Below are 26,775 nucleotides of genomic sequence, written 5' to 3' on the forward strand. Positions count from 1 at the left end.
TCACGCTATGCCTTTGATGGTAGAATGCTACCACGTGTGGATCAGAAAGAAATTGAAATATCCACTTGTTAACCAATTCAGAATGGGTACACATTATTGCGTATCATTATTTTATGCTTTAACTATTGAAAAATAGCAGAAAAACCTACGTTTCTATTTCAGCAATCTGGCCAGCCATCGTCAAAGAAAAGGTCCTTTTCACTTAAATGGAGCTCAGTTAGTCTGTTCTTGAGAGACTACTATGTCAGTGGTTCTCAAACCTTTTCATGTGAAGGACCCCCAAAATGATATTTATTTGGCCACCGACCCCCATCTCAAAATATCTAGTTCCAGGGACCACCCAGAAGCAAAATTTTAGTTACAAACGTTCGCTTTGAAAATACATATTCAAAGATTTGCACACATTTTCACAACTTTTTCAAAAATAACAGATCTACAAGCTCGCAGCGCGGCACTTGGTGCCGCGCTGTGAACTTGTATATCTGCTATTTTTCACTGGTTAAAGCATTCAATAATTCTAGGCCTAAATGTAATCAAGTGACTCATCGTGGGGCATTCCTTCCCCCTTGCAGGCCTACCAGCTGTCCAGAGGAAGGGTCTGGCCCATGATAATGATCCTCTGCCTCATTGCTGCCATTCTCTCAGCTTTCCTGGACAACGTGACCACTATGATGCTCTTCACCCCTGTCACTATAAGGTACTAGCCTGATTTCAGACTCTGCGCTGGAGCTTGAGTCTGACATTGTCCCATTGACAAGAGATTTTAAAATTTGAAATTCCCAATCACAAGAGATCTGGTGGGAGGGGTTGTGTTTGACTTGTGTACACAAAACTTTCCCCCCTCCCCCTCCCCTGTATGACAGGCATCAAACACGTTGTTGTCTTTGATGTTTCATTGATTAGAGAGAAGCACTAACGAGCTATTGACGCTTGTATGGCTCAAACAATTACTGCAGTTCAGAACCCCTTTGAAGTTCAAAGGGAGCAATTAAGAGCTCTGGTGAGCCACCCCTCCCTCCACTGTTTCTGTTGATTTTCAAAAGTTAGACCCACCCCTCCTCAGTCTTGCATTGATTTCATTGGTTGGCTTGCCAAGACACCATAGAAAGAGGCGCATCATGCCAATTCCAGACCAAGAGAAGCAGTCCACTCAGAGAGTGGGCTGGTCTATTGGCTGGAGCCAGGCAAATAAGGTACTGCACTGTGAAATGGTCGCTTTCGTCCAGAATTTTAAATTTGTCACCGTCGGTTTCAAATTTGTACAGGTTTTTCGAAAGGTAAAGCCCTGATTCATCATACAAGACTGTTTGTTGCACAAGACGAGTGAAAATAGTAGATCTACAAGCACACAACGCCTCGTGATGCATGTCGTTGTGTGCTTGTAGATCAGCTATTTTCACTATTTTAAACCATTTTTAAAATGATAAATACGACACGAACGGTTTTGAACATACAAGGTTTCCACACGGAAAACAGCGATTTAAATAGTGAAATAGACGATCTACAAGCTCAAAACGTGTTGCATCGTGATCTGCCATTTTCACTACTTTTGTGACAATCTTGTATGATGATGTATAGGGAAGTGGTTTTCAACCTTTTTCTTAAGGACTTCCAATTTCATATACATAAGTCCATGAAACCCCATTTGATAAGATTCTTTATCTCTCAATTTTAATGTTAGACTTGATTAAGTCCTATATGGTCTGTCACTTGGTCCAGAATTCCTTTACTGTGTTTGTGCTGTAGGTGTAGACTAAAGCCCTTTGCACACAGGCGCGTTTATCCGCACGGATAAAACGGACAATTTCATTTTTTTAAAAGAAAACAATGATTCTCTACGACCTCATGCACACCGGATCCGAATTAGCCGTTCGACGAGTGGCTGCGGCCGTGCGTTTCTCTCTCGATCGAACCCAGTTCGATTTGTGCGTCTTGTCGCATGCGGTAAAAAACTCATCACTCCTTTTATGACTCCTTTTGGGATCCGCAGCGCCGATTCCGCACAGCATTGCACACCAAATCCAATGCGTTTTATTCATGCAGCAAACGAAAAAAAAACAAAAAAAACCAAAAAACGCAACTGTCCTGTGTGCAAAGGGCTTAACTCGGGATCAAAATAAACATTCTTGTACGTTCTCTAGTTGTATTTACTTTTCAATCATTTAGCTGGAGTTCCTGGGGGTCCCCCCCCCTCATAAATGATTGCATATCTGGGGATCGCTACGCTTATGTCTTATCATGCTATTTTGAAGACTGCAACTGTGCTTTCGGTGTTTTTGCTCTACAAGCTTGTTTTACGCACAACAGTCAGGGCATTCAGTCCATTTCTCTCTTTTTACGGTTTTAGTGTTCCATTTTGTTTGTGGTTTTCTGATGACTGTAATCCTGTTAAATGCCATCAATAACCTCCCGCCCATCCCCCGGAGCTTCTTTTAGAACAGTCACATTATGTTAATAATAGCGCTGCTACACAGAGTCTGCAATTTACTGTACTGTACATGATAAAATCCTCAGTGGTAATGTATCCATTTGTAACTCTGAGAGTGTGCAAAGGGCCCATTTGGTTACGTTTGTACACGCTGTTAAATTAACACCACCGATTTCAGTGTGAAGCATGGTGCATCTCTTACGGAAATTGTCTGTCTACTTCCCCTTTCTGTCTCTTTGTATTGTTAGCGCTTCTGTTTCCCGACCTCCGGTTCTATTAGCACATTGGATCATTATTAGGTGTCGGTGAACTACAGCAGGGGTCTTCAACAGGGGGTCCGGGACCCATAGGGGCTCCTCAGAGTTACTAGAGGGGGGGGGGGGGGGGGGTCTACAAGCTTACAACGCCTCGCAGCTGTAGATCGGCTATTTTTGGCAAAGAGGTTTGTAGAGGGAAAAGAAGAATAGACTAAAGGCCCTTCCATACTTCGACCAAAACCGCCGTTTTCGGTCAAAAGGTCCTTTTCTACCATAAAATTATATCCCTCGGGACTTCTGAAAAGCATTGGACCGAACGGGAGTTCGGAAATTTGCACGTCGGAAAACACAACTCACCGAACATTTCGGTCAAAGTATGGAGAGGCCTTAAGTATTTTACGGTTCCAAGTGGTTAAATGTATGATATACACATTACTCCAACGTGACGACAGTGCTGTCAAGCTGTCTAAGAAATCTATGATTTATTTTTTTAATGTGCAACACAATTGTATACAATATTTAGTGGGGGTCCCTGCTTCATCTCTCTCTCAGATAAGGGGTCCTTGGCCTGAAAACGCTGAAGACCCCTGAACTACAGTGTAAATGTTCTGTTGAGTAAATGGGCCAATAATGGTTATTTCAGTCAGACAACAACTATTGGATTGAAATAAATACTGGACGTTTATTTAGCATAAATATCTATAATCACATTTTCTGACTTCCTCACTCACTCCTTGTAATTCTGCAGGTTATGTGAGGTGCTTAATCTGGACCCCAGACATGTCCTGATTGCCGAAGTCATCTTCACCAACATCGGAGGTGCGGCCACAGCTGTGGGAGATCCTCCCAACGTCATCATAGTATCAAACCAGGCTCTGCGTAAGGAAGTAAGTCAAACTAGAAACCGCGTAACAGACTCTGTTCTATCCTCTGACACACTGAACCACTGATAAAGCACTGGTAAAGACAGAATAGCTGGGGTTTGATTTGATAAAAACAAGTGGAGGAGGTCATTTTATATAAGCTCACAACAGAATGTTGATACATGTTTAATTAACATGTGCACCCAAAGCACATTATTTTCTTTTCCGTTTTTATATTGTTATGATATTATAATTGCCTGTGAAAGTAACTACCGGTACTAACGTTTTCAAATACTTTTAGTGGAGTAAAAAGTACAATATTTGCCTCTGAAATAGTAGCGTAAATGTCAAGTGTTGGAAACACTCAAAAACATTTTACTTACAGTAACAGTAACTACAGTATTTGATTAAATGTACCAAGTTACTTTCCACCACTAAAGAAATCCAATTGTCGGTCAGTGGCATTGTAATCAGTGGTATGGTAATGACCCGGAGAGACTGGCCTCATCACATTATGCATTACTCTCATGATGGGAACAGAGTCCTCTAGATAGAATGATAAATCTTCTATCAACAAGGCACACCAGACAACCAGCTGCTCTTTTCTTTCTTTCTTTCAACACATGGTAATGATTTTGGACTTGTTGTGAAGCGATTAAGGATAATCAGAAAGCAATATGCAAGATGTGAGTCGGCGACTTAGATGTCCTTGTCCAGCGGCGCGCTATCATGAAGATAAATGGCCTAAATGATGACCCAAGATGATTACTCTAGTGATTAGTACTGACATCGTGCTCTGGCAGAACGGGAGACTTCAAATGAGAGAAAAATGAGTAAATGACCATGCAATATTAACGAGATGAGCGACACTGAATGGAGCTACTTGTTGCTGTTTTTGTCTTATTAGCGGAATCGGTCCACACTCACACTTGTAGGTAAAAGTCTGACTTATTAATGAGACGTTTCATCCATTACGTCCTCCTCTGCCCAAAATAGGGACGGCCGGATTCAAATTTGAGCTATTTCTGCCATTTCTGCATGCCACTTTTGTAGTATACTGCTGGGTTTAAGTGGTGAATCAAACGATTATTCGATTAACCGGGAAAGCATCTGTGTCACTCAGAACACAATGTTTTGAGATGCGGGTCTGCGGCCAAATATATATAATTCCTGACATGAAAAGGTTTGAGCAACAACTGATGTAGCAACATAATGGCAAGATTAATAAGCTGGTTATTGGTTCTAAATATCCAATGTATTTTGGGTTAATTGCCCAGCAATTAATACCCATGAAGTATTTGGCATCAGGGGTACGTACGTAGATGACACCACATCTCACCACATTTTTTGTACTGATTGTATTTGTTTGTTTATTTGTCATCGACAAGACAAATATGAAATGGAGGCATTTCACAGGCGTTTCTATCCAGAAGCTTATTTTGCAAACCTTGGATAGGGGACAGGGGCTGCATGTTTAAATGTCACTCTTTTGATTTGCTTTAGTGTGACATGATTGTTTTGAAGTGACTCCCATTAGAAATACACAGTGTCTACATGTGAACTCCGCTGGAGCTGTCACACAAACCCTCTTGTTCTCTGTTGAAGGTCGCTGAGGGTGAAATTCCTGCATGGTTTATGACAACCAAGGCTGTCTGTCTCTATGCTATACATGGGTATACTAACAGTGGAAGTACTCAGATTTTTCTTACTTACTGTAAGTAAAAGTAGCAATCCCACATATCGAGGGCCAAAGCGCAAAACCTCCTATCTGCAAATGTTATGATTTTTGCATTTCACTTGAAATGGGTACTATAGGCTATGCTGCACATGGTCAGTCTGTCTGCAACATCGTTCTGCCCCTCATTTTGCCAAAAATGTCATGTGACTAGAAATAGTTGATGGGTTTTAATATTAAACACACATTTTCTTTATCATTTTCCCAACAAAGTGATTTTTGCAGATAGGAGGTTTTGCGCTATAAAATGGGGCTCAAGTTGTTAATAGTCTAAATCTGTATCTAGTGGCTAATTATGTCAAATAGTGTACTGGAGTAAAAAGTAGCCTACCCTCAATATTGTATTCTAGTGCAGTACTTGTTAATAGCTAATGAATCTTTCAATCTAACATTAGTCTGACCTTACTGTAAATCTAGTCGAGTGCTACTTTTAACTATCCTGCAGTCCTGTAATTTTACAACCAAATTCTGTATGAAATGTGTCGTATTGTACTGTAATAATTGAAGAATTCTGTCACTTATAGTTTCCTGTACCTTGAAGTGTGTCCCCTTGTTTTCCAGCCAAACCTAAAGACAGACTTTGTATTATTAGGGTGTAGTCGCGAGCCGAAAATAGCCTATCTACAAGCTCACAACTTGCTGTGTCCATGACGTGTTGTGAGCGTGTTGTAGATCTGCCATTTTTCAGTGCGCGACACCGTCGTGTGACGGCCCGTAAATGAGGCACATGGTGGAATTCTACTGTCTAGTTTAATGACTGTTATGTGGACGTGTCATGCATAACGCTGTCCTCGGTGGCATGCATTATTACAGGCATGATGAGCATTCATATTCATATTCCCTGTAATGACACCATGTGATCTAGTGTAACATTTACAGTACACACAGCAGCCCATATGAATCATGCATGTGATGTGTGTGTGTGTGTGTGTGTGTGTGTGTGTGTGTGTGTGTGTGTGTGTGTGTGTGTGTGTGTGTGTGTGTGTGTGTGTGTGTGTGTGTGTATGAGATACAATCTTCTGTTTGCTGACGTCGTATGCTCTGTACAACACAATCTCTGTACACACACACGCACGCACGCACGCACGCACGCACGCACACACACACACACACACACACACACACACAAACACACACACATTCATATTCATATTTTCATTATTAACGTTTCATCATTAGTCATATATTATAGTACATTTCCCTCTACATTGTATCTTATCTCATAGTTATGGCTAGTACTAGTGGACTCCTAATGTGCCATGATGTCATAGTACAGGGGTCTTCAACAGGGGGGGCCCTCAGAGTTACTACAGGGGGTCCTCCAAATCTTTGTGTGATAGAAACTTTTTCTCCTCCTTTTTTACCACTTGAACCCTAACGTCTATATTCTGAGAACTTTAGCCAACAATTGCAGATCTACAAGCTGCAAGGCGTTGTGTGCTTGTAGATCAGCTATTTTCGTCTAAAAAGGGAAAAAGAGTAGACTAAGTACAGAGTGAAAGGTCAAGTTCATTAAGTATTGACGGTTCAAGTGGTTAAATATCTGAAAAAACAAATTGACATGAATCCAAAATACACTGATGATTGTGCTGTCAAACGATGAAACTATATGGAATCTATGAAAAGAGTGCAGGGGTCCCTGCTTCATCTCTCTCTCTCAACTAAGGGGTCCTTGGCCTGAAAACGTTGAAGACCCCTGACATAGTAAATCAGCGTCATACATGTACATAATTCTGAAGAAAACCTGGAGAGTCTTGACGTTCAGTAGGGTTATAATGGTGTTTGAAAAAGAAAATCTAAAAATTTCCACGGACAAGACCCAGTCTTATTTTTTTTCTTTTTTTCTTTTTATCCCACGATTTTGTAACCCATTTTTCACCCATTGACAAGACCCAGCCTTGCCACATTTGCCCATACGGACATATTGGTGACCCGCCTGCCTTCAAGCCTGATTTACACTTTGTCGTATGATGCTGCCGCATTTCAAATATAGTAGATCTGTAAGCTCACAATAATTTGTAGATCAGCTATTTTCGTCATTGTGACAAACAATATAAAATCTGTCTATAAAAATCTGGACCCTTTGCTCTGGGAAAAGACTGAACTCATGGAAGTCATGTGCGAACTCACTGCCGGTCCTGATGCAATGGCGAGGTAAACCATGCAATCCCTAGTGCACATCATGCCCTTTTCATATCAGTGTCCCAAAAGCCCACACTAATAGCGATTATCCGCACATTACATTATACAGTAGATGCTCCCATCCATGTACAGGACCCGATGAAGACCTTGCAGGTCGTGGGTCGAAATGTTATATACAGGAGTATATACTTTCAATAAATACACAGTGGGAGCATATATCTATAATGATGTGCGGATAATCTTTTGCATTCTTGGACTTTATTATTTTTTCCTACACTTGTTGAATTTGATTTGGACGTGCCTGCATTAACGTGGACCGATAAAGGGTCCACACGGTCGGAGCAGAGCGAGTCAGTGTCTACATACTGACAACTTTTCCTCTGACCTCTCTTCTTGAGTAACCCTTCGCACAGTGGCGTCAGTTCAGCAAAAGCTAGGGTATGGCAAAGATCGGAGTCCTCATGGATAAGAGGCATTACATTTTGTATAACACGGTTATATTGTGAAAATAGCCGATCTACATGCTCACAACGCCTCGCGCTGCGAGGCGTTGTGAGCATGTAGATCGTCTATTTTCACAATGTCTGAAAAAAAAAAGTGCCACAATTAACAATAATGCGAAACCTGTGAATATACCATTTTGTCAAGATGTGTGGAGAATATAGTTAAAGTGACCATTTTGTTACATTTAGCATATTTTACTGTAATTTAACAACATAATAACCAGCGCAGATAGACAAAGAGACATTCAGGGATTTATATTTAAAAGTAACTTTTATTTTCCCCCCTGGACCCAGGGTATGGCAGCTGCATACCCAATTGACGCCCCTGCCTTCGCACCAATATACATCACAGATGCATGAATGGGACATGCAAGGGATCCCATTAACTATAACAATGCCGCATCTCCAGGCATGTCTGAGTTGTGAATACCTGCCCTGCTTGGAGGAGAGTGGGTGAGAGCGGTCAATCTAACCGAAAATTAACGTCCGGTCTGGGATGGTATCACGGTTGCCGTATTTAGTTCTTAGCCATGGAAGGGGAACCTTCCGAGAGCTTCCCGGGCAAAGATAATTGACTTAACAATCTCCAAATGGTCCGGGCTGTCCGCCACGCATGTGTTAACATAATCCATCCCCCGACCCCCTGGCTGCTGGACATGGCATGTGAGAGCCAGGCCCCATCCTTCCAGCCTGTCTGCCAGGGACGTGCAGAGAATGTTAAAGAGGTGGTGCCATAGTTTTGTACTTTTTATGTTTTTCGTGTGTCTAGGAGGTTGAAAGTACATCATTGGACCCCCTGGTGTGGTTTTTATGAGCAATTATGTATTCTCTTGGTATTTGTTTGTTTTCTCTTGGAGGCTGCCACCTTGTGGTCAAAAGTGTCAGTTAAAAAACACAGATACTTTTACATCACAGAATCAACTCCTCCCCTAATTACCATTCACCCAACACTGTGGGGTGTGGCTAACTTCAGCTGGGTCACCACCCACCATGACATCCATGCATACTTAATGAACTGGGGGTGTGGCCACATAAAAACCCAATTTTAACTCTTTCTGTATACTTTTTTGGAAAGAATCTTCCTCCTAGTATAATCATAATACCTGATAATCATGTTTTAGAGGGGGGGGGGGATCATGGGACTTTTGGTGAAAATATAGAAAATATCAGACCTCCAAGCTCACAACGCGTCACGCTGCGACGCCTTGTGAGCTTGGAGGTCGGCTATTTTCGGTGCTTGATACCGAAAATAGCCTAAGCATAATTAAGCCAGCACTGGAGATTTGGCGTACGGCATGGATTTCTACACAGAGAGGGCAATTCTTTCAACATAAGATGCTGCGTTCAAGTTCAGGGGAGTTTGGACAAGGCAATTCTCTTGCTGCCTTCAGGTTGTTATGGCATGGAAAGAGGGCATTTACATTTCCTTCACCACAGTAAAAACTGCATTCATGGTCTGGAGAGGGAACTTTTTTTACAGATGGGTAAAAGGGCAGGGGCTCAAGCCCCCTTTGATGTCTATGTGCACGTGCCAGCCTGTCTGCACTCAGTTTCCCAGGCGACCGAGCAGAAGGGACGGCACAGTGCCCTCACTCATGTCTGGACACGTGTGTGTGTGTGTGTGCGTGCGTGCGTGCGTGCGTGCGTGCGTGCGTGCGTGCGTGCGTGCGTGCGTGTGTGAGATGTTCGGTTGGTTGGTTTGTGTGGAGGGGCAATGTAGAACCCACTCTGAAATGTGTGTTTGTGTGTAAGAGAGAGAGAGAGAAGTGAGTGCAGTGTCCTTGGGTTTGAATTGTTACAGAGAAATGCAGAAATGCACAGTGGTGGACCACACAGCTACTTGAGTCAAAGACTCCTATAGTTTAAATGTGAGAATGTACAAACGGAATCAAATGGTTCCAATTAATTCCATTCCACACTGTCCATTTGGGTTATACTTGTACACCCCGGAAGCCCCTCCTCCAGACCCCACTTTGAGAGCCAGACAGACTGTGATGTAGAATAGATGACTCCCGAGGCATCAGAGCTGTTATCTGAGATGACGGCTTATCTTTGATGATTTTATCCTCCCCCCTTGTCTCTCTCTGGCTTCTGTTTCTGATAGAAGTGATGTCTCCTGTAGAGGTCACTGTTATCAAGCATTATTACAGTACAGCAAGGGTGTCACAAGGGGGGGGGATTTACTAGGGCCCACGGTGGAGGGGTCCTTAATTATATTATAATTTAGCTATTGAAAAATAGCAGATATACAAGCTCACAGCGCGGCACCGAGTCGTGAGAAATTGTAAATTGTAACGTGTGCAAATCTTTGAATATATGTATTTTTTAAGCAGACATTTGTAACTCAGATTTTGGGCGTCCGTGGCCAAATACATATAATTTTGGGGGTCCTTCACATGAAAATGTTTGAGCATCACTGACATTTTTCAACCCCTTAGGGCGACTGCCCCATAGGTCGAACTCCCGTTAGATAATCACCCGCGTCACGGTTACTGAGGTTAGGGTTAGGGTTAGGCATAGTTTTACTGAGGTGAGGGTTAGCGTTAAAGGGCCTACACCATGCTTTTAAAACTATATTTTTTGCATAAATATATGCTCAAAATTGAGTCTTAGACAGGTTTTAACCCTCAACAAACACTCTGACCATTCCTTTGTTTGTTCTAGCTCTACTATAATGAGGCTCTCCAGCTGCAATACCAAAAACGGCCTCTGTTTGCTCAGTGGCGCATCTAGTGGGGTTTTTCCAAAGAAAAAAAAATTTTTTTGAAAAAAATTTTTTTTTGAAAAAAAAATAAATATATATATATATATATATTTTTTATTTTTTAAACAGAAACGTGTGTGACGTCACACGCGTCAATTCTCAGAACAGCACTGTTCTGAGAGCTTCTCATCTCTGTCTTCCCAAAACCAGAGAAAGACACACTTGTCAGAAATAGGACTTTGTGAGGATAGAAGGTGCCAGTGGGACACCAAAAAAAGGTTTTAAAATAGAAAAAGTGAAAATTCATGGTGTAGGTCCTTTAAGGTTAGGTTTTGGTGGTCGGACGGACCAAAGGGTGTTCGAACTAATGACATGTTACCACCCTTAGAAGGATATAGAAGACATTTATAGAATCGGGTAAACAGTATTCAAAGACTAACCCTAACCCTCAAAAATAGCAGATCTACAAGCTCTAGAAGCTCGCTGTGAGCTTGTATATCTGCTATTTTTCAATAGTTAAAGCACAACATAATGCGTAATAATGCGTTCCCAGCCTAAGGGGGCCCGCAGTGAATCCCTGTACCCAGGGCCCAGAATTTTGTGCGACACCCCTGAGTACAGTACTACAGCATGTGCCTTAGCTCTCTCTCTTTCTCTCCATACAGTGCAATAAACGGTCTGTATGCCGATGATGACACGAAATCAGCGATTGTTTCCGTAATGTTCCATGTATTGTTTTTCCTCCATGTTTTACAAATGACACTGTGAGTGGGTGATAGGGCCGTGTAATGACGGCGTGACATTTAATGGACTTACGTATTGTGATCTCAGACGACGGGTGGACAAAAGCACCCATTTTTTTCCCATGTGCAGCAGTGGCGTCAGTTCAGAAAAAGCTAAGGTATGGCAACATGACTGGTGTCTGGCACACGTGCAAGACACCAGTCATGTTGCCATACCTTAGCAACAGGCATGATACATTTATTTTAAGAAGTACATTTTATTTTTTCTCCCGTTTCTATGGTTTCTTGGGCTGGACAAGGCAGCCTGGAATGGTTGTTCAAGTGCAGCTAAACTCGGCGTGTTAGTGAACGTGCCACAATTAACAATAATGAATTGCACCTCTGCAGCTGACCTGCGGAACCTGGGAATATACCATTTTGTCAAGATGGGGAGAATACAAGTGTGGAAAATATAACTAGGCTATAATACCTTGTTAAAGTGACCATTTTGTTAAATTTTGCATTTGTAGTTATTTTACTGTAATTTAACAACACAATAACCAGCACAGATAGACAAGGAGACATTCATGGATTTATATTTAAAAGTAACTTTTATTTTCCCCCCTGGACCCAGGGTATGGCAGCTGCATACCCCTGCCATACCCAATTGACGCCCCTGTCTCAGACGACGGGTGGACAAAAGCAGCCGTTTCTCTCCCATGTGCAGGCAGTGAAATCTGGCTCCTTGCCAAACTAGGAGCTAGGCTGGAACTGAATTACAATAAGGATGCAATTACCAGCACCCCACTGGCTCCATGATAGAATTCTTTGCTTTATTCCTGTCATTTCCCCCAGGCTACCTACCGGTGCTTCTTTTTTTTAAGCACTTTCTAGACCACTTATTACTGCCATGTTCAATCCACCACGGCTATTGTTATCCATTCTCTTATGACAGTGATTGTTTGAGGCCTATCAGAGGTGGTTACACACCTCACATACCTCTATTCAGAAACACCTCTATTCAGAAGATTGACTTCCATTATTCTAAATAGAGGTGTCACCCAACCCTAACCTAAAGGTCTGCCCCCAACAGGGGTTGTATTCCTGTTCTGATACTTTCATCTGAAGCCATGTACAACTCTATTCAATAAGGCCCAATGTATACTTTGTCACTAGCCAAAAATAGTCGATCTACACGCTCATAGTGAGCTTTTAGAGCTGCAAGCTTTTGCTGCATAAATGCTATCTCGGTGTATAAAGTGGAAGTAAATAATGAGGCTCTAAATGGGTTGCTTTCCACATTAACACATGATGGTACATACTAATATTATGTCTTTCCCTCACTAACTAAGTACATTTACTTAGTTACTGTAATTAGGCTAAGTATGTTTTGTTTGTTTTGTTTGCAAGCTGATGACTTTCACTCCACTACATTTGAAATAGAAACATTGGAACATTCTAGGGACTCTTGGGACAGAAACATTCCAAACTATAATATTGTTACTGTCGGGCAGAAACCTCGTATCTCCAAGTTTCACATTTGCATGTTTTTTCTCAAAGTAAAGCCCTGCTTCATCATACAAGGCCTTTGCACAAAGGTAGTGAAAACAGCAGATCTACAAGCACACAACGCCTCGCGGTGCGAGGCGTTGTGTGCTTGTAGATCGGCTGTTTTCACTAGTTTAAATCATTTTTAAAATGATAAATGCAAAACGAACGGTTTTGGACATACAAGGTTTCCACCCGACAACAACGATATAATTAGTGTAACGTTCATTGTGTCACACGATGACATTACAACGTCATCATCATAAACACGTAACTGCCCTATATAATGAATTGTCGAACAAACATTAGCGACAACTCCACTCGACTGCAGTAGAGCCTTATGTAAGCTAGCTTGTAATCCCACTTACAACAGATATCAATCTTTACTGTGAAGAATCAATCAGAGAAGTCATGACAATGGTTCAATCAAGGTCAGCGAGCAAGAAGGGCTCAAAGAAAGCCGTGGAAGCCGGAACTAAGACTGAGCACAGAAGGAGGACCAGGAAGCGAAGCTTCGCCCCCTACGTGAACAAGGTCCTGAGGGCTATTGAAGGTAACTTCACCATCTCTTCCAAGGCCATGGCCATCGTAGACTCCTTTGTCAACGACAACTTTGAGCGCGTCGCCGGCGAAGCCTCTCGATTGGCTAACCTCAACCAGCGCTCCACCATCTCCACCAGGGAGATTCAGCACGCCGTCCACCTCATCCTCCCCCCTGAGCTGGCCACGTGTGCCGTGGCCAACGGCTCCAAGGCTGTCACCCAGTACTTCAACGCACAAATGTAACGCCACCAGTGGCCAACTGGAAAGAGGAAAATGGAATGAAGTAAAACATGATAATAGTAATAATAAAAAATCACACCCAATGTGAAGTGAGCGGTGGTCGTGCTTGCATAACGTCTTCAGACTAGGATTTGAGTCTAGGATGTACAGGGTATGCTACACACACACGTTTTGCTATGGCAAAACGCTGAGGAAAAAGGCTACAGACATACGACATATGACATCACTAGACAAACATGATGCTACGTACATGCATTTTACTATGGCAAAACGTTGAGGAAAAAGGCTACAGACACACGATGATGACTAGGATTTGAGTCTAGGATGTACAGGCTATGCTACACACACGTTGAGGAAAAAGGCTACAGATATACAACCTTAACGACATATGACATCACTAGACAAACATGATGCTACGTATACACATTTTGCTATGGCAAAACGCTGAGGAAAAAGGCTACAGACACACGCACAGCCACTCTTAGGAGCGGTTTACCACTGCTCAAAAAAACATAAAACAAAATTATAAAAATCTTTATAAACACGAATATAATAAAAAAATCTGAAAAATAGCAGATCTACAAGCTCACAATGTTTTGCCACACAACGCATATGACCAGTTAGATCAGCAGTTTTTAAGCTATTTTGCAATACCAGACACTGGCTTTGTGGGGTCCTTGCCTTGGAAACTTTGGAAACACCAGTCTGTTTTAACTGAAGCGATGGATCATGGTCGGTGCATGGTCAAACAAAAACCACGCCCAAAACCAGGCCACGATGCTGCAAGGCGGCAAAGACGAAAGAGCAGGCTACAACAGGTAATGCAAAGTGGTCACTGGTCAGCCCATGCAATAGAGAACTTGAGGGAGGCGCAGGATCATCTGAATCATCATGCTGACATTGTGGGGTCAGTCGCCCAGGGCAGGCAGGCTTGGGTCTGGGTTGGTCCACCAGAACGAGCTGGTACATCCAAAGGACAGAGGAGGAAAGCTGGCACGTCAAGGCTGTAGCCATGAACAAGCAGGGCAATAAAGGTCTTCACGGGTCCAATTTGACCTACCCAGAACCGAATGGACCCGCCTATTATTTGGATTATGAGATCTGATACCCGAACGGACCCGTGGCAATTAGACCCTATACCCTACCCTGACCCGAGGGACAAGTCAATAATTTAGACCCGAGCTGGCTCGGTCTCGGTTCGGGTCTTGGGTAATCGATTCAATATACATGAACAGATGATAATATGGATGTGGGAGCGTACTTACAATGCATTTTCATTAAAAACAATATATATTATAAGTTGAAATGTAAACACAGTATATTTTTTAAAGCTCGGGCCCTCTCGGATCCTTATGTATTATTTCTGAATAGCCCGAATGGCAAATATTTTAGACCCGAACCGGCTAGTTTCTCGGTTCCAGTCTCGGGTAATCGGGTCCTGGAAGACCTGTGCTACCTCTAGTTTGAAGTGGGAGATCATGCAACAAAGGGCACTGACCTGGGCAGCACTTCAAACCTTCACACATGGAAGTACAGCTAGCCTTGAGCATGCCCTGCCCAGTCCTCGTATGATGAATTCAAACAATTCCTTGGAATTTCTGGCAATTTTTGACAATATCTGAAAATTTAATTTGTGTAATTCTTCTGTGTCTCCCAGGGGATCGACTTTGCTGGTTTCACAGGGTACATGTTCCTTGGAATGAGTCTCGTCCTCCTCACCTCGTTCCCTTTCCTACGGATGCTCTATTGGAACAAGAAGCTATACAACAAGGAGTCCATCGAGATTGTGGGTGAGTGACATTAACCGTAGGCCTACGGTAGTTGTGAACTCAGAGATATCGATGACGAGACGTGAACTTGATGAACCTTTCGGTGTGATCAGAGCCTGACTGTACTGTAAATACAGATACAGCCATTTCAACTCTTCTCTATTTACTGCTCTTTTCCGTGAAAAATTCTTTTCCACCGGTTTCCACGACGGGTGGACAAAAGCAGCCATTTCTTTCCCATGTGCAGCAGTGGCGTCAGTTCAGAAAAAGCTAAGGTATGGCAACATGACTGATGTCTTGCACGCGCGCGAAGGCGCGCGTGCAAGACATCAGTCATGTTGCCATACCTTAGCAACAGGCATGATACATTTATTTTAAGAAGTACATTTTATTTTTTATCCTGTTTCTACGGTTTCTTGGGCTGGACAAGGCAGCCTGGAACGGTTGTTCAAGTGCAGCTAAACTTGGCGTGTTAGAAACGTGCCACAATTAACAATAATGAATTGCACCTCTGCAGCTGACCTGCGGAACCTGGGAATATACCATTTTTTCAAGATGGGGAGAATACAAGTGTGGAGAATATAATTAGGCTATAATACCTTGTTAAAGTGACCATTTTGTTACATTTCACATTTGTAGTTATTTTTTACTGTAATTTAACAACATAATAACCAGCACAGATAGACAAGGAGACATTCATGGATTTATATTTAAAATTTGTTTTGCTTTTAAATTTTTAGCTGATAGCTGATCTACAAAATAAATGTTATGTCTACTGTCTTGCCAATGGCATGATGCGTGAGGTTTTAAAAGGGCACATCTGTAGGTACATACAGTCATGTGCTAGCCAAAGGTATGTCAGAAGTTCAAGAGGAAAGTATAGAGCTGCAAAGAAAATGCAATCTGAAATCCTCTTTGGAGCCACACTACAGTGGCACTATTAAAGTCCTCTTGGTGCGAATATTTTTTTTAATATTATATATTATATGAATTCACCTTTTGAACTATCTGCCGCGTTGCCTGCGTCCTTTTCTCCAACCTAATTCCTCCAGGCAAATGCATTTACAGTATGCATTTACAGTCACGACGGACCTGGGCAACCTGATTAAATTAACCCCGTTATAACATTTATATATCGTCGTAGTCAGGCGGAAACCTTGTATGTCCAAAACTTTTGTTTTGTATTTATCATTTTAAAAATGATATAAATAGTGAAAATAGACGATCTGCAAGCACACAACGCCTCGCATCGCGAGGCGTTGTGTGCTTGTTGTGTGCGACACTTTTGTATGATGAAGCAGGGCTTTACTTTGCAAAAGAACAGACAAATTTGAATCTTGGAGATACGAGGTTTCTGCCCGACAGTGACGATATGCATAGAAGCCACTGCTCACTGGCTTGGGGGTGGCAGTGACCTCAAAGTAACATAATCGACCCGAGTTTCTACTTTTATCGCTCTACTCCGAATCCCTATAGCGACGCGTTGTGAGCTTGTAGATCAGCAATTTCTTCGCCGAATGTTCGCCTGCGACACACTAGGGTCAAGTAATTAACTTGGCATTACACACCGAGCCCTCTAGCTTCATCATGTGATGATGATGATGATGACGATGGTACCCTCTCTCTGGTGGGTGGAACCTTTCCCCCCTCCATCTCAGGTAATTTCCACATTATTCCCATTATCCTTATCTGATGGCCGTGTCATTCCTAGATATGATGGGAGGTGCATTCGGGGGCGATAAGGAGGGTCATCTCTCATGGGTCACAATGTAATAGAGTATGTATCCTCCAGCATCCTTCTGTAATGGATTTTCTTCATATGTGGTCCAAAGGTCATAACTGTATTAATACATCGACTTAATTAGAAAAATCTATTATCATTATTATCCTACTTTAAATATACGCAATCTCTGCGTACGTATGTGTTCGTCCATGCATGCATGTCTGGAGAACAGTCCCACTTCAATCTTGCGTAAGTAACTGAGGACCCGAGGTAGTGATGTGCCAAGTGTGATGTCGGTCAGATCAGCAATCAAACATCTGAAAATCCCCAACAGGAGTATGCTGATGTCATGGACTGGGCTGGACTCCTTATTTGGGCATGGCTGACGGGGAACTCCATACAGTAGTAGGCTCTATGCCATGGGAATAAAACAGACAGATACAGAAACCTTCATATATGGGCATAAAAGACGCAGGCAAACAGATAGATAGAGAGATCTCTTTATATGGGCATAAAAGGGACACAGACACAGGCGAGTACTCCCAATGGGCATCACAATGCCCATATATGGGAATAAAACAAGACAGATATAGAAACATAAAAGACACAGGCAAACAGATACATAGAGAGATCTCGTTATATGGGCATAAAAGGGACATAGACACAGGCGAGTACTCCCAATGGGCATCATCACAATGCCCGTCCGGCGATGCAATACCCATTGTACCTGTCTGTCTGTGTGTGTCTAGCCTGCCTTAACTCACCCACTCACACGCAGAGTTTACCGTATGCACATTTACATAAGGATGACAGCTGAGTGAGTATTTGTGTCCATGTGTCCACTCCACATGTCTCCGTCCGTCAGATCGACTTCAAACTTGGTGCGTGTATCACAGAGGACTGAGTGGGCGGGAGGTCGGTCAGATTGAAGATTGAATGTTAGCCGGAGATATAGAATACCTTTTATACCCATATATGGAGATTCCCGCTGTCATCATTATGACATCATAATACTGACGTCATATACATAGCCTGGAAGTGCAGTATAACGGATAACGGGTGCTGGTGGAACATGGCGCTTCCGTGGTGGAGGCACTGTTGGAGATGGAGGGCTACAGGTTGTTCTAGTTTATCTTTATTAGAATCTCTGTCCCCGTTGAGCGGTGCTTTCTCCTCCACCGCGGCGTCTCGGAGGGGACCAGGTTCTGTCTGTGGAACCGGAGCTTCTCGGGGTCTGTCACATACCGTCCCCACAAACTCAACATTCAGATCATCTCTCGCCAGGCACAACAAGGCACGGTTGCTGAACCCCACGCCGCAGTTTTCCAGCAGAATCATCCATAGTGATGCAAGGCTGGAAGATCCCTTCACGATGGCTCAACAAGACCTAACACACCTGTACGAAGACATCAAAAAGGAATTGTTGGTGGCTAGAGGAGAGCTGAGGTCTCTGTGCGACTACTACTTTGATGGGAAGGGCAAGGCCTTTCGGCCCACCATAGTTGTCCTCATGGCCAGAGCCCTGAACATCCACAGCAACAGAGACGGAGATCTGCTCCCCGGCCAGCGGTCAATAGCCATGATCTCTGAGATGATCCACACCGCCAGCCTCGTGCACGACGACGTCATCGACGGCTCAGACAAACGGCGAGGAAAGAGCACCATCCACGAAGTGTGGGGTGAAAGAAAGGCTATCCTGGCCGGAGATTTCATCCTGGCCGCTGTTTCCGTGGCCTTGGCTCGTATAGGAAACACCTCCGTGGTGTCGGTGCTTTCACAGGTCATAGAAGACCTGGTTCGAGGTGAATTCATGCAGCTGGGCTCGAAGGAGAACGAGAACGAGAGATTCAAGCACTACCTCGAGAAAACCTTCAAGAAGACGGCAAGTCTCATCGCGAACAGTTGCAAAGCAGTATCTATTCTGGTGAACTGTGACCCTGAGGTCCATGAAATAGCCTATCAATATGGGAGGAACGTTGGCATTGCGTTTCAGCTGGTCGATGACGTGCTGGACTTCACTTCGTGCGCCGGTCGGCTGGGGAAGCCCTCCGCTGCCGACCTCAAGTTGGGATTGGCCACCGGGCCAGTCCTGTTTGCTTGTCAGCAGTTTCCTGAGCTCCATGCGATGATCATGAGACGGTTCAGTTGTAAAGGAGACGTAGAAGGAGCATGGCAGTATGTTCTGCAGAGTGATGGTGTGGAGCAGACTACCTACCTGGCCCAGTGCTACTGCCATGAGGCCGTCAGGCAAATCAAACTGCTCAGGCCCTCAGCAGAACGGGATGCCCTCATCGAACTCACAGAGATGGTGCTCACTCGCGATAGGTGAAAAGTTACATACATACATACATACATACATACATACATACATACATACTGTACATACATACTGTATGTACATACATACATACATACATACATACATACATACATACATACATACATACATACATACATACATACATACTGTGCATACACAATTCGTACAAGACCACTGTACGTATGAGACCATTGAGGTGTGTCATAAATTAATGAGCCTATCTCAGATGAGATTCCCATTGCGGTAGCACTTTAAACAAAAGTACTGTTAATAAGTCTTATGATAAGACACTTATTAGTCCGTATACAATGCTAATTAAACTTATAATTATTATTACTTAACTAGAAAGATGCATTTGGAAATTGCAAGTTTGGTTGCCGTGATGCGAATTTCGCAAATTAATTTTGTCAATGGGGAAAATTAATTCACTAATAAATTAATGGCCATATCTATCTATAAATTGGGGTTTGCATTAAAGGGTGGGGCATTCATGGGGTTTGCATTAAAGGGTGGGGCATTCATTCCCTATTTCAAATTCGGCACGTGCGTTCCCCACCGCAGCAGGTAGTGCAGTGCTCGGCCTCAACCCGACCCGACCCACGATTGTTTGAAAAAGCGACAGAAATCTCATATATGGGCATAAAATGGACGCAGATAAACAGATATCTCCATATATGGCATATATGGGCATACAATGGATGCAGAATCACAAAGATCTCCATATACGGGCATAAAAGGGACACAGACAGACAGATACAGAGATCTCCATATATGGGCATAAAATGGATGCAGATAGACAGATATCTCCATATATGGGCATATATGGGCATAAAATGGACCCAGAACTATAACTGCAGTGATCTCCATATATGGACATAAAATGGACACCGACAGACAGATACAGATATCTCCATATATGGGCAAAAATGGACACAGGCAGACAAATGGTCAAAACGGGTCCTATGAAAACAGGTATAATGGGGTTTGCATTAAAGGGCGGGGCATTCATTCCCTATTTACATTGTTCCGAGTTGGCCAGGTCGCCGACTAGACGCTGAGCTTCTAGTACTATATAATGGAGATCTCTCTCTGTCAGTCCTTCTCCCTTTTATGCCAATATATGGAGATCCCTGATGTCATCAATATTAAGCCCATATCTTGGAAAGCCCATATATGGACATACTGTGTCAGTCTCATGTGGTCCATGATGTCAGCCATCGCCATATTTGGGAAAAGTTACAATTTTAATTAAAGTCAATGGAGAAAATTAATTCACAAATAAATGTATATAAATTAAACTATATATAAAATGTGGGGGGCAACCACACTAATAAGGACATATAAGTGTTAATACTAGCATTTAAACACCTTTATTTTATATGAAGACTGTAATGAGCATGAAATAATGGTTAATAAGGAACGTATGAGTCCTTATAAGATGATTACCAGTAAGACTCCCTAAATCGGGAGATAAGCGTCCGTCAGGTCGCATACACAAACTTTGGAAGGCAATGGTAGCCAATCAGGAGGGAATAGGAAATGGACAGATCCATGTTGATGACATGACTGTAGAGATACTGTGTACCGCTTTGCGTGATTTTAGGGCAAAATCTGTAGGTGCAGTGTCCAAAAATGTGTTTTGCAAGAATCGGCCTCATGGTGGCGCTAGAAGAGGGCCATGTGAGAAAGGAGATGTGGCAGGCAAAGAGTGATTTGGCAGGCAAGGAGTGTGTGTGCAAAGTTTGGCATGGATAGGGGCAACGGTGGCGGAGATAGGAGTAGGGGAAAAGTGTGACGTGTGACGTGACTGACAGACTGACGGACGGACGAACGGACGGACGGACGGATGGACGGACGGACGGACGGACGGACAGACAGACAGCCGGTGGAGGTTTTGATAGTAACTTATTATTATGTGTTATTAAAGCTATACAAGTTTCATAGCATTGTAAACATGTGTATTGTTAGATTATTATGACATTTCTAAGAGCTTATAAGAAACGTGTTAACACGTTACTGTAGACTGCTTAACACATGGGACGGCTAATACGTCCACAGGTGTCTTAACCTCAATTCCCTATGAATCAGGGTCATGGGGGGACTCTGACTGTAGTCTGTGCCTATAAGCAAACTGATCAGCAAATCAGTATGGCCTTCTTGTACACCCTGCGTTGAAAGAGTCCTGCATGGGGCACCGACAGGGGACTTTATAATCCTGCAACTCACGTCAGGTTCTGACCTATTGTGAGCGTGTAGATTTTCATCAAAATGTCCACTTATTTTCGCCTGTTTTCACAGAATGTTTCCCTAATATGCCCCGAGTCGGGACCCTAGGGTTCATGGGCTTACGTTATCAGTAAACGGTGAGTTGGGCTCTTTCACCTGTCCGCCTCTCCACCACGTTTGTTCCCTCGCAAGTCTGGCGGCTCCCCCCCCGGCCACCGACAGCCCCAGCTCGGCCCAGACGGACCCCTTAAACCCATTCAGAACGGGTACACATTATTGTGTATCATTATTTTATGCTTTAACTATAAATAGATATACAAGCTCACAGCGCGGCACCGAGTGCCGCGCTGCGAGCTTGTAGATCTGCCATTTTTGAAAAATCGTGAAAATTAGAATTTTGACCCCATTCTATAAGTGTCTTTTGAATCCTTCTAAGGTTTTTTGAAAAACCTGTTTCTATGTCAGCAATCTGGCCAGCCGTCGTCAAAGAAAAGGTCCTTTTCACTCAACTGGAGCTCAGTGGTTGTCAGTGGGTCTCAAACCTTTTCATGTGAAGGACCCCCAAACTGATATTTATTTGGCCACGGACCCCCATCTCAAAATATCTAGTTCCAGGGACCCCCCCCCCCCCCCCCCCCCCCCCCCCAGAAGCAAAATTTGAGATACAAACGTTCGCTTTAAAAATACATATATTCAAATATTTGCACACATTTTCACAACTTTTCAGATCTACAAGCTCACAGCGCGGCACTCGGCCGGTGCCGCGCTGTGAGCTTGTATATCTGCTATTTTTCAATAGTTAAAGCATTCAATAATTCTAGGCCTAAATGGGTTTTAACAGCAGATAGGATCAGCTGTTGGCCGTGACTAACTGGTGGTAAGAACAGAAATACAGCCTCAACAAGTCTGGGCCAAGGCGAAAGAGGCACTCTTTTAATTTACGATCAAACTTAAGAAGCAAACAGCCCTGAACTCTGGAGTATATGAGGACATGTCTGGCACAGTCTTCCCTTAAATAACCAGAATTAATAGACCACAGCGTCTTCAGATTCAGAGCAGGTGCCTGCCCTCTTCCCACCCCCCGCCTCCTGTGTGGCGAGAGATGACCTTTTCCATGTCTCTGTCTGCAGTCTAGCACCACATGCTTCCTCTTCTGCTTCTTGTGACTGATCCTTCTAATAATTGAGGCGATTGCTTTTTTCCACATAAAATAAGAAATAATGTAAAATAAGAACATGAGAAAGTGACTTCCATTGTGAACTTTAAAGCTATACTGTGTAAGTTGCTGAACCAGTGGTCAGTAGCGGTATTGCTTTTTTCGGCCGTTTTTCGCCCGGAGTCGTCGCGGACCACCGGAGCGGCGCCGCAAACCACCGCGACGATACGAATCCGTGGAGGGGTAGAACGTAATTTTCTGGCCAGGATTTGGGGATTAAGAGGTTAAGAATCCTTCACCATGGTAAACACTGTAGCTGAGGGAAGCTACTTCCTGAAGATACGGCAGATGCAGATATGATTGGCCAGTAGTGTATCATGTGTGTATGATCCGCGATGTGATTGGCCAACGTATACACAACGTATACAGATGATGCAGATGACGTAATTTTTCCGCGAAATCCGGTCCCCGGCCAGGATCATAGAAAACATATGAAGAGAAGGCTTTAGAAGCTGAAAATAACGGAGTGGGTATTCTAAAACTTTAGCGATTTAACAGTTAGGACAATTTTAAGATTTGTTTTATAAAAAAAGTTACATGGTATAACTTTAAGCCATGTAGGCGTGCTGACAGTGTGCACAAGACATTTGGCGCTGATTGGTACAGCCGTTGTGAGATTAGCTCCAGACACAGACAGACAGACCCTTTTCTAGACGGCTCCTAAGCGAGCTTGTGGCTCACCATAAAAAAAAACAAAAAACGTTAATCCTACCCCACTGTTCGCTGTAACTAAAGATAGTTTTTTTCTGTTGTCACATTTCAGGACCCCAAGCCTGTAAGATAATAACAAGCTAATACAGCGGGAACATTTCTATGAAACCGACTACAATATCCCTACAGGCAAAATGTCGCCTCCCTCCACCACTGGTGTAAAGTAACTAAGTACATTTACTTAAGTACTGTACTTAAGTACAGTTTTGAGGTATTTGTACTTTACTTGAGTATATCCAATTACCAGTACTTTTACTTCTACTCCACTGCATTTCGGATCCAAATATTGTACTTTTACTCCAATACATTTATTTGAAAACGTTAGTTACTAGTTACGATCTACAAGATCTACTAGCCGATCTACAGGTGCCGATCTATCTGCTATTTTCAAACATTTTGTACTTTTGGTACTTTTAGTACATGTCGACACGTTGTGAGCTTGTACATCTGTTATTTTCAAACATTTTGTAGTTTTACTTTTGGTACTTTAGTACATTTTGATGCCAACACTTTTGTACTTTACTTTACTCTTTGCCACCGAAACGACGGCAGAGGAGACTCTGTCCCCAGCTGGCCACCAAACCCTGGTTTAAGACAGGAGAGCTTTGGGGAGAAGCGGCGTCACATGTGCCCTGGGCAGACTGTTCCAACACAGAGCCCACAGCTCGCCCCTTAAAATCCCACACTGTGGAGCCCACCGCCCCCGCATGCCAGCCTCCTTTGCTTCCCCTACAGTGCGTGCGTGCGTGCGTGTGTGTGTGTGTGTGGCTATTGAAAGCTCCTGCCACGATTGGTATAATTGCATGGGTTCTGCAGACAGGGGCGTCCGCTCCCCCCTGTGCCAATTAGTTCCCGTTAAGGTCACCTAGCAACACCCACCCCTCCGGCGCGTGGCACCCCACTGACACCCACACAGGGGCCTTGATTTTGGGAGGCGTATCTCGGCCGTCGCAGCGTGGCGCTGGTCAATGCAAAGAAGCATCCCTCCCTGCATTAGTCCCTCCATGGGTGGTCCAGGCACCTAGGCTGGGGGGGTACGCAGTAGGGCATTCACAAATAGTGATTTTTAGTATTCGAATTATTCGACTTCAAATAGTCGAATATTCGACTGGCCAAACTGTCAAATATTAAGTAAGCAAGAGGCAAACATTGTGAAAATAGCCGATCTATATGCTCACAGCGTTGCGAGGCGTTGTGAGCATGTAGATCTGCTATTTTCACAATATTTATCAGTGGAACCGAGTCACATTAATACCTACAATTCCAAGTGCTTGTCAGGGTGGGGGTCCCCAGTTCAAATACTGTATGTTTATTTTGGGGGTCACGGCCAAAAAAGGTTTGAGAAGCCCTGGTATAGAGCATTTACAAATTCATCCACCAGGGGTATTGACAACTCATTCTTATGACTTCCTATCTAGCCAAGCTTTATAAACTATATATTTTTTAAAGAGAAAACAATAAAAAAAAAAATGAAATAAGCGAATATTCGACTTCGGTGAACAACGTCGAATAGTGACATTGATATTCTAATATTTGATGAATGCCCTACGCAGTCTGCAATGCAACATCCTTTCAGCTGGACTAATGGAGCCCTCCGGTCCCAATGCAACATCCTTTCAGCTGGACTAATGGAGCCCTGCGGTCCCAGCTGTTTGCAGCAGGCTCATCACACTGCTGCTGACAAACAGAACCAAACAGGAGATTAGGAGAACAAGCTGAGGGGATGTTGACAGAGATTTGTCACATCGCCAGAGACATTCACCTGTCGTGACCTCAAACAGGTGACAGACTCTCTCTTGTTTTGTGCGCGTGTGTGTGTGTGTGTGCGCGCGTGTGTGTGTGTGCATGTGTGTGTGTGCATGTGCGTGTCCCTCCTGGCAGAACTCAAGCATGAGATCCTGGTGTGGAGGCAGACGGCCCAGCGCATTAACCCCGCCAGCCGGGAGGAAACAGCCGTCAAATGTCTCCTGATGCAGAAAGTCCTGAACCTGGAGAATCTGCTCCGCAAGCTGATGAGGACGTTTCAAAGGTAGAGCGAACGGAATGCTGAAGGACCGATTAAGTTCAATTTTAGGACTTTTTGTTTTTGTCGCTCACGTTTTTTGCCAGTTTGCTAGGGTACTAAGGTCCGTCATACTGTGCAACGAACGTCAACATAAAAACAATAACAATATGAATTTAACTATAGCAGCAATAGCAACCTTAGCATAATTACAAATGTGTTCCTCCAAAGTGTTATACTAATGTGCCTTCAGAAACATAACTATAACTACTAGTATTTTTTTTTTTTTTTTTTTTTTTGGGGGGCTTTTTTTCTGCCTATTGATAGGTGCACATTAGGCTGACAGGAAACAGAGAGAGATGGGGGGGGTGACACGCAGCAAAGGTCGTCAGGATTGTGACTCGAACCCGCGACACTGTAAGGGCTGGATTACCAGCCTAGGTGCCTGGACCACTACCCTGTGGCCCAGGCCACTACTAGTATTGTTTTGAAGGCACATGGTGGGGGGGGGGGACGACTTGGAGAAAGTCCTAAAAAAAACATTCCTTCAGCTCTCTTTCAAAATGTTTCACAGGGAAATTTCTCAAGAGGATAAGAATTGGGAGCAAAACATTCAAGAACTTCAAAAAAAGGTATAGTGGCAATTATCTTTCATCCATCACTAGCTAGCCTACACCTCTGTGTGACTAATCTCTTTCTTCCTTCCTTTTTTTAAAAGCCATTTCGCAATAGGGGGGTGTTATTTTGAGGTTCTTGACATGGACGAGGTTTGGGAACAGCTGCAATACGGTCATAGCAGGCCCGGATTACCACCTCTGAGGGCCCCTGGGCACTGAAGCTCCAAGGGCCCCCCTCTGTGTACGCGCTACAGGGCTCCAGACTAACCTTTTTCAATATTTTGAAAAGTAGCTTAACGATATCAGCAGCCAGTGAACACACATAAGACAATAACAGTCTGAGGTAAGAAACAGTGGCTACTGACAATCAAAATAAATAACAATGTACTATTATAGTACTACTATATGGTCAAAACAAGCCATATCCTTCCCCCAAAAAATGACAAAATACCATTTGTGACCACCAAATTGGGGGTCTTGGGGGCATAATTTAATTCATTTCATTT

General features: G+C 43.4%; 2 protein-coding genes across 2 annotated transcripts in view; both read left to right on the top strand.

The window, feature by feature from the left end:
* oca2 (oculocutaneous albinism II) overlaps nt 1-26,775 on the top strand; it is a gene marked incomplete at both ends in the record, with an annotated part of 104,137 nt that overhangs the window by 35,401 nt on the left and 41,961 nt on the right. The window contains 5 exons of the mRNA XM_080724327.1: nt 573-697; nt 3,434-3,572; nt 15,343-15,475; nt 25,532-25,679; nt 26,227-26,284. Of these exons, the coding sequence (XP_080580453.1) occupies nt 573-697; nt 3,434-3,572; nt 15,343-15,475; nt 25,532-25,679; nt 26,227-26,284 (603 nt within the window). The remainder of the gene's footprint in view (nt 1-572; nt 698-3,433; nt 3,573-15,342; nt 15,476-25,531; nt 25,680-26,226; nt 26,285-26,775) is intronic.
* On the top strand, nt 17,984-19,506 carry LOC308298217 (all trans-polyprenyl-diphosphate synthase PDSS1-like; the record flags this gene model as incomplete). Its single annotated transcript, XM_080741778.1, has 2 exons — nt 17,984-17,994; nt 18,462-19,506. The coding sequence occupies 2 exons, from the start codon at nt 17,984-17,986 to the stop codon at nt 19,504-19,506; spliced, it is 1,056 nt and encodes a 351-aa protein (XP_080597904.1).

This window comes from Nannobrachium achirus, assembly GCF_963921795.1.
Source record: "Nannobrachium achirus genome assembly, chromosome: 1".
Classification (NCBI taxonomy): domain Eukaryota; kingdom Metazoa; phylum Chordata; class Actinopteri; order Myctophiformes; family Myctophidae; genus Nannobrachium; species Nannobrachium achirus.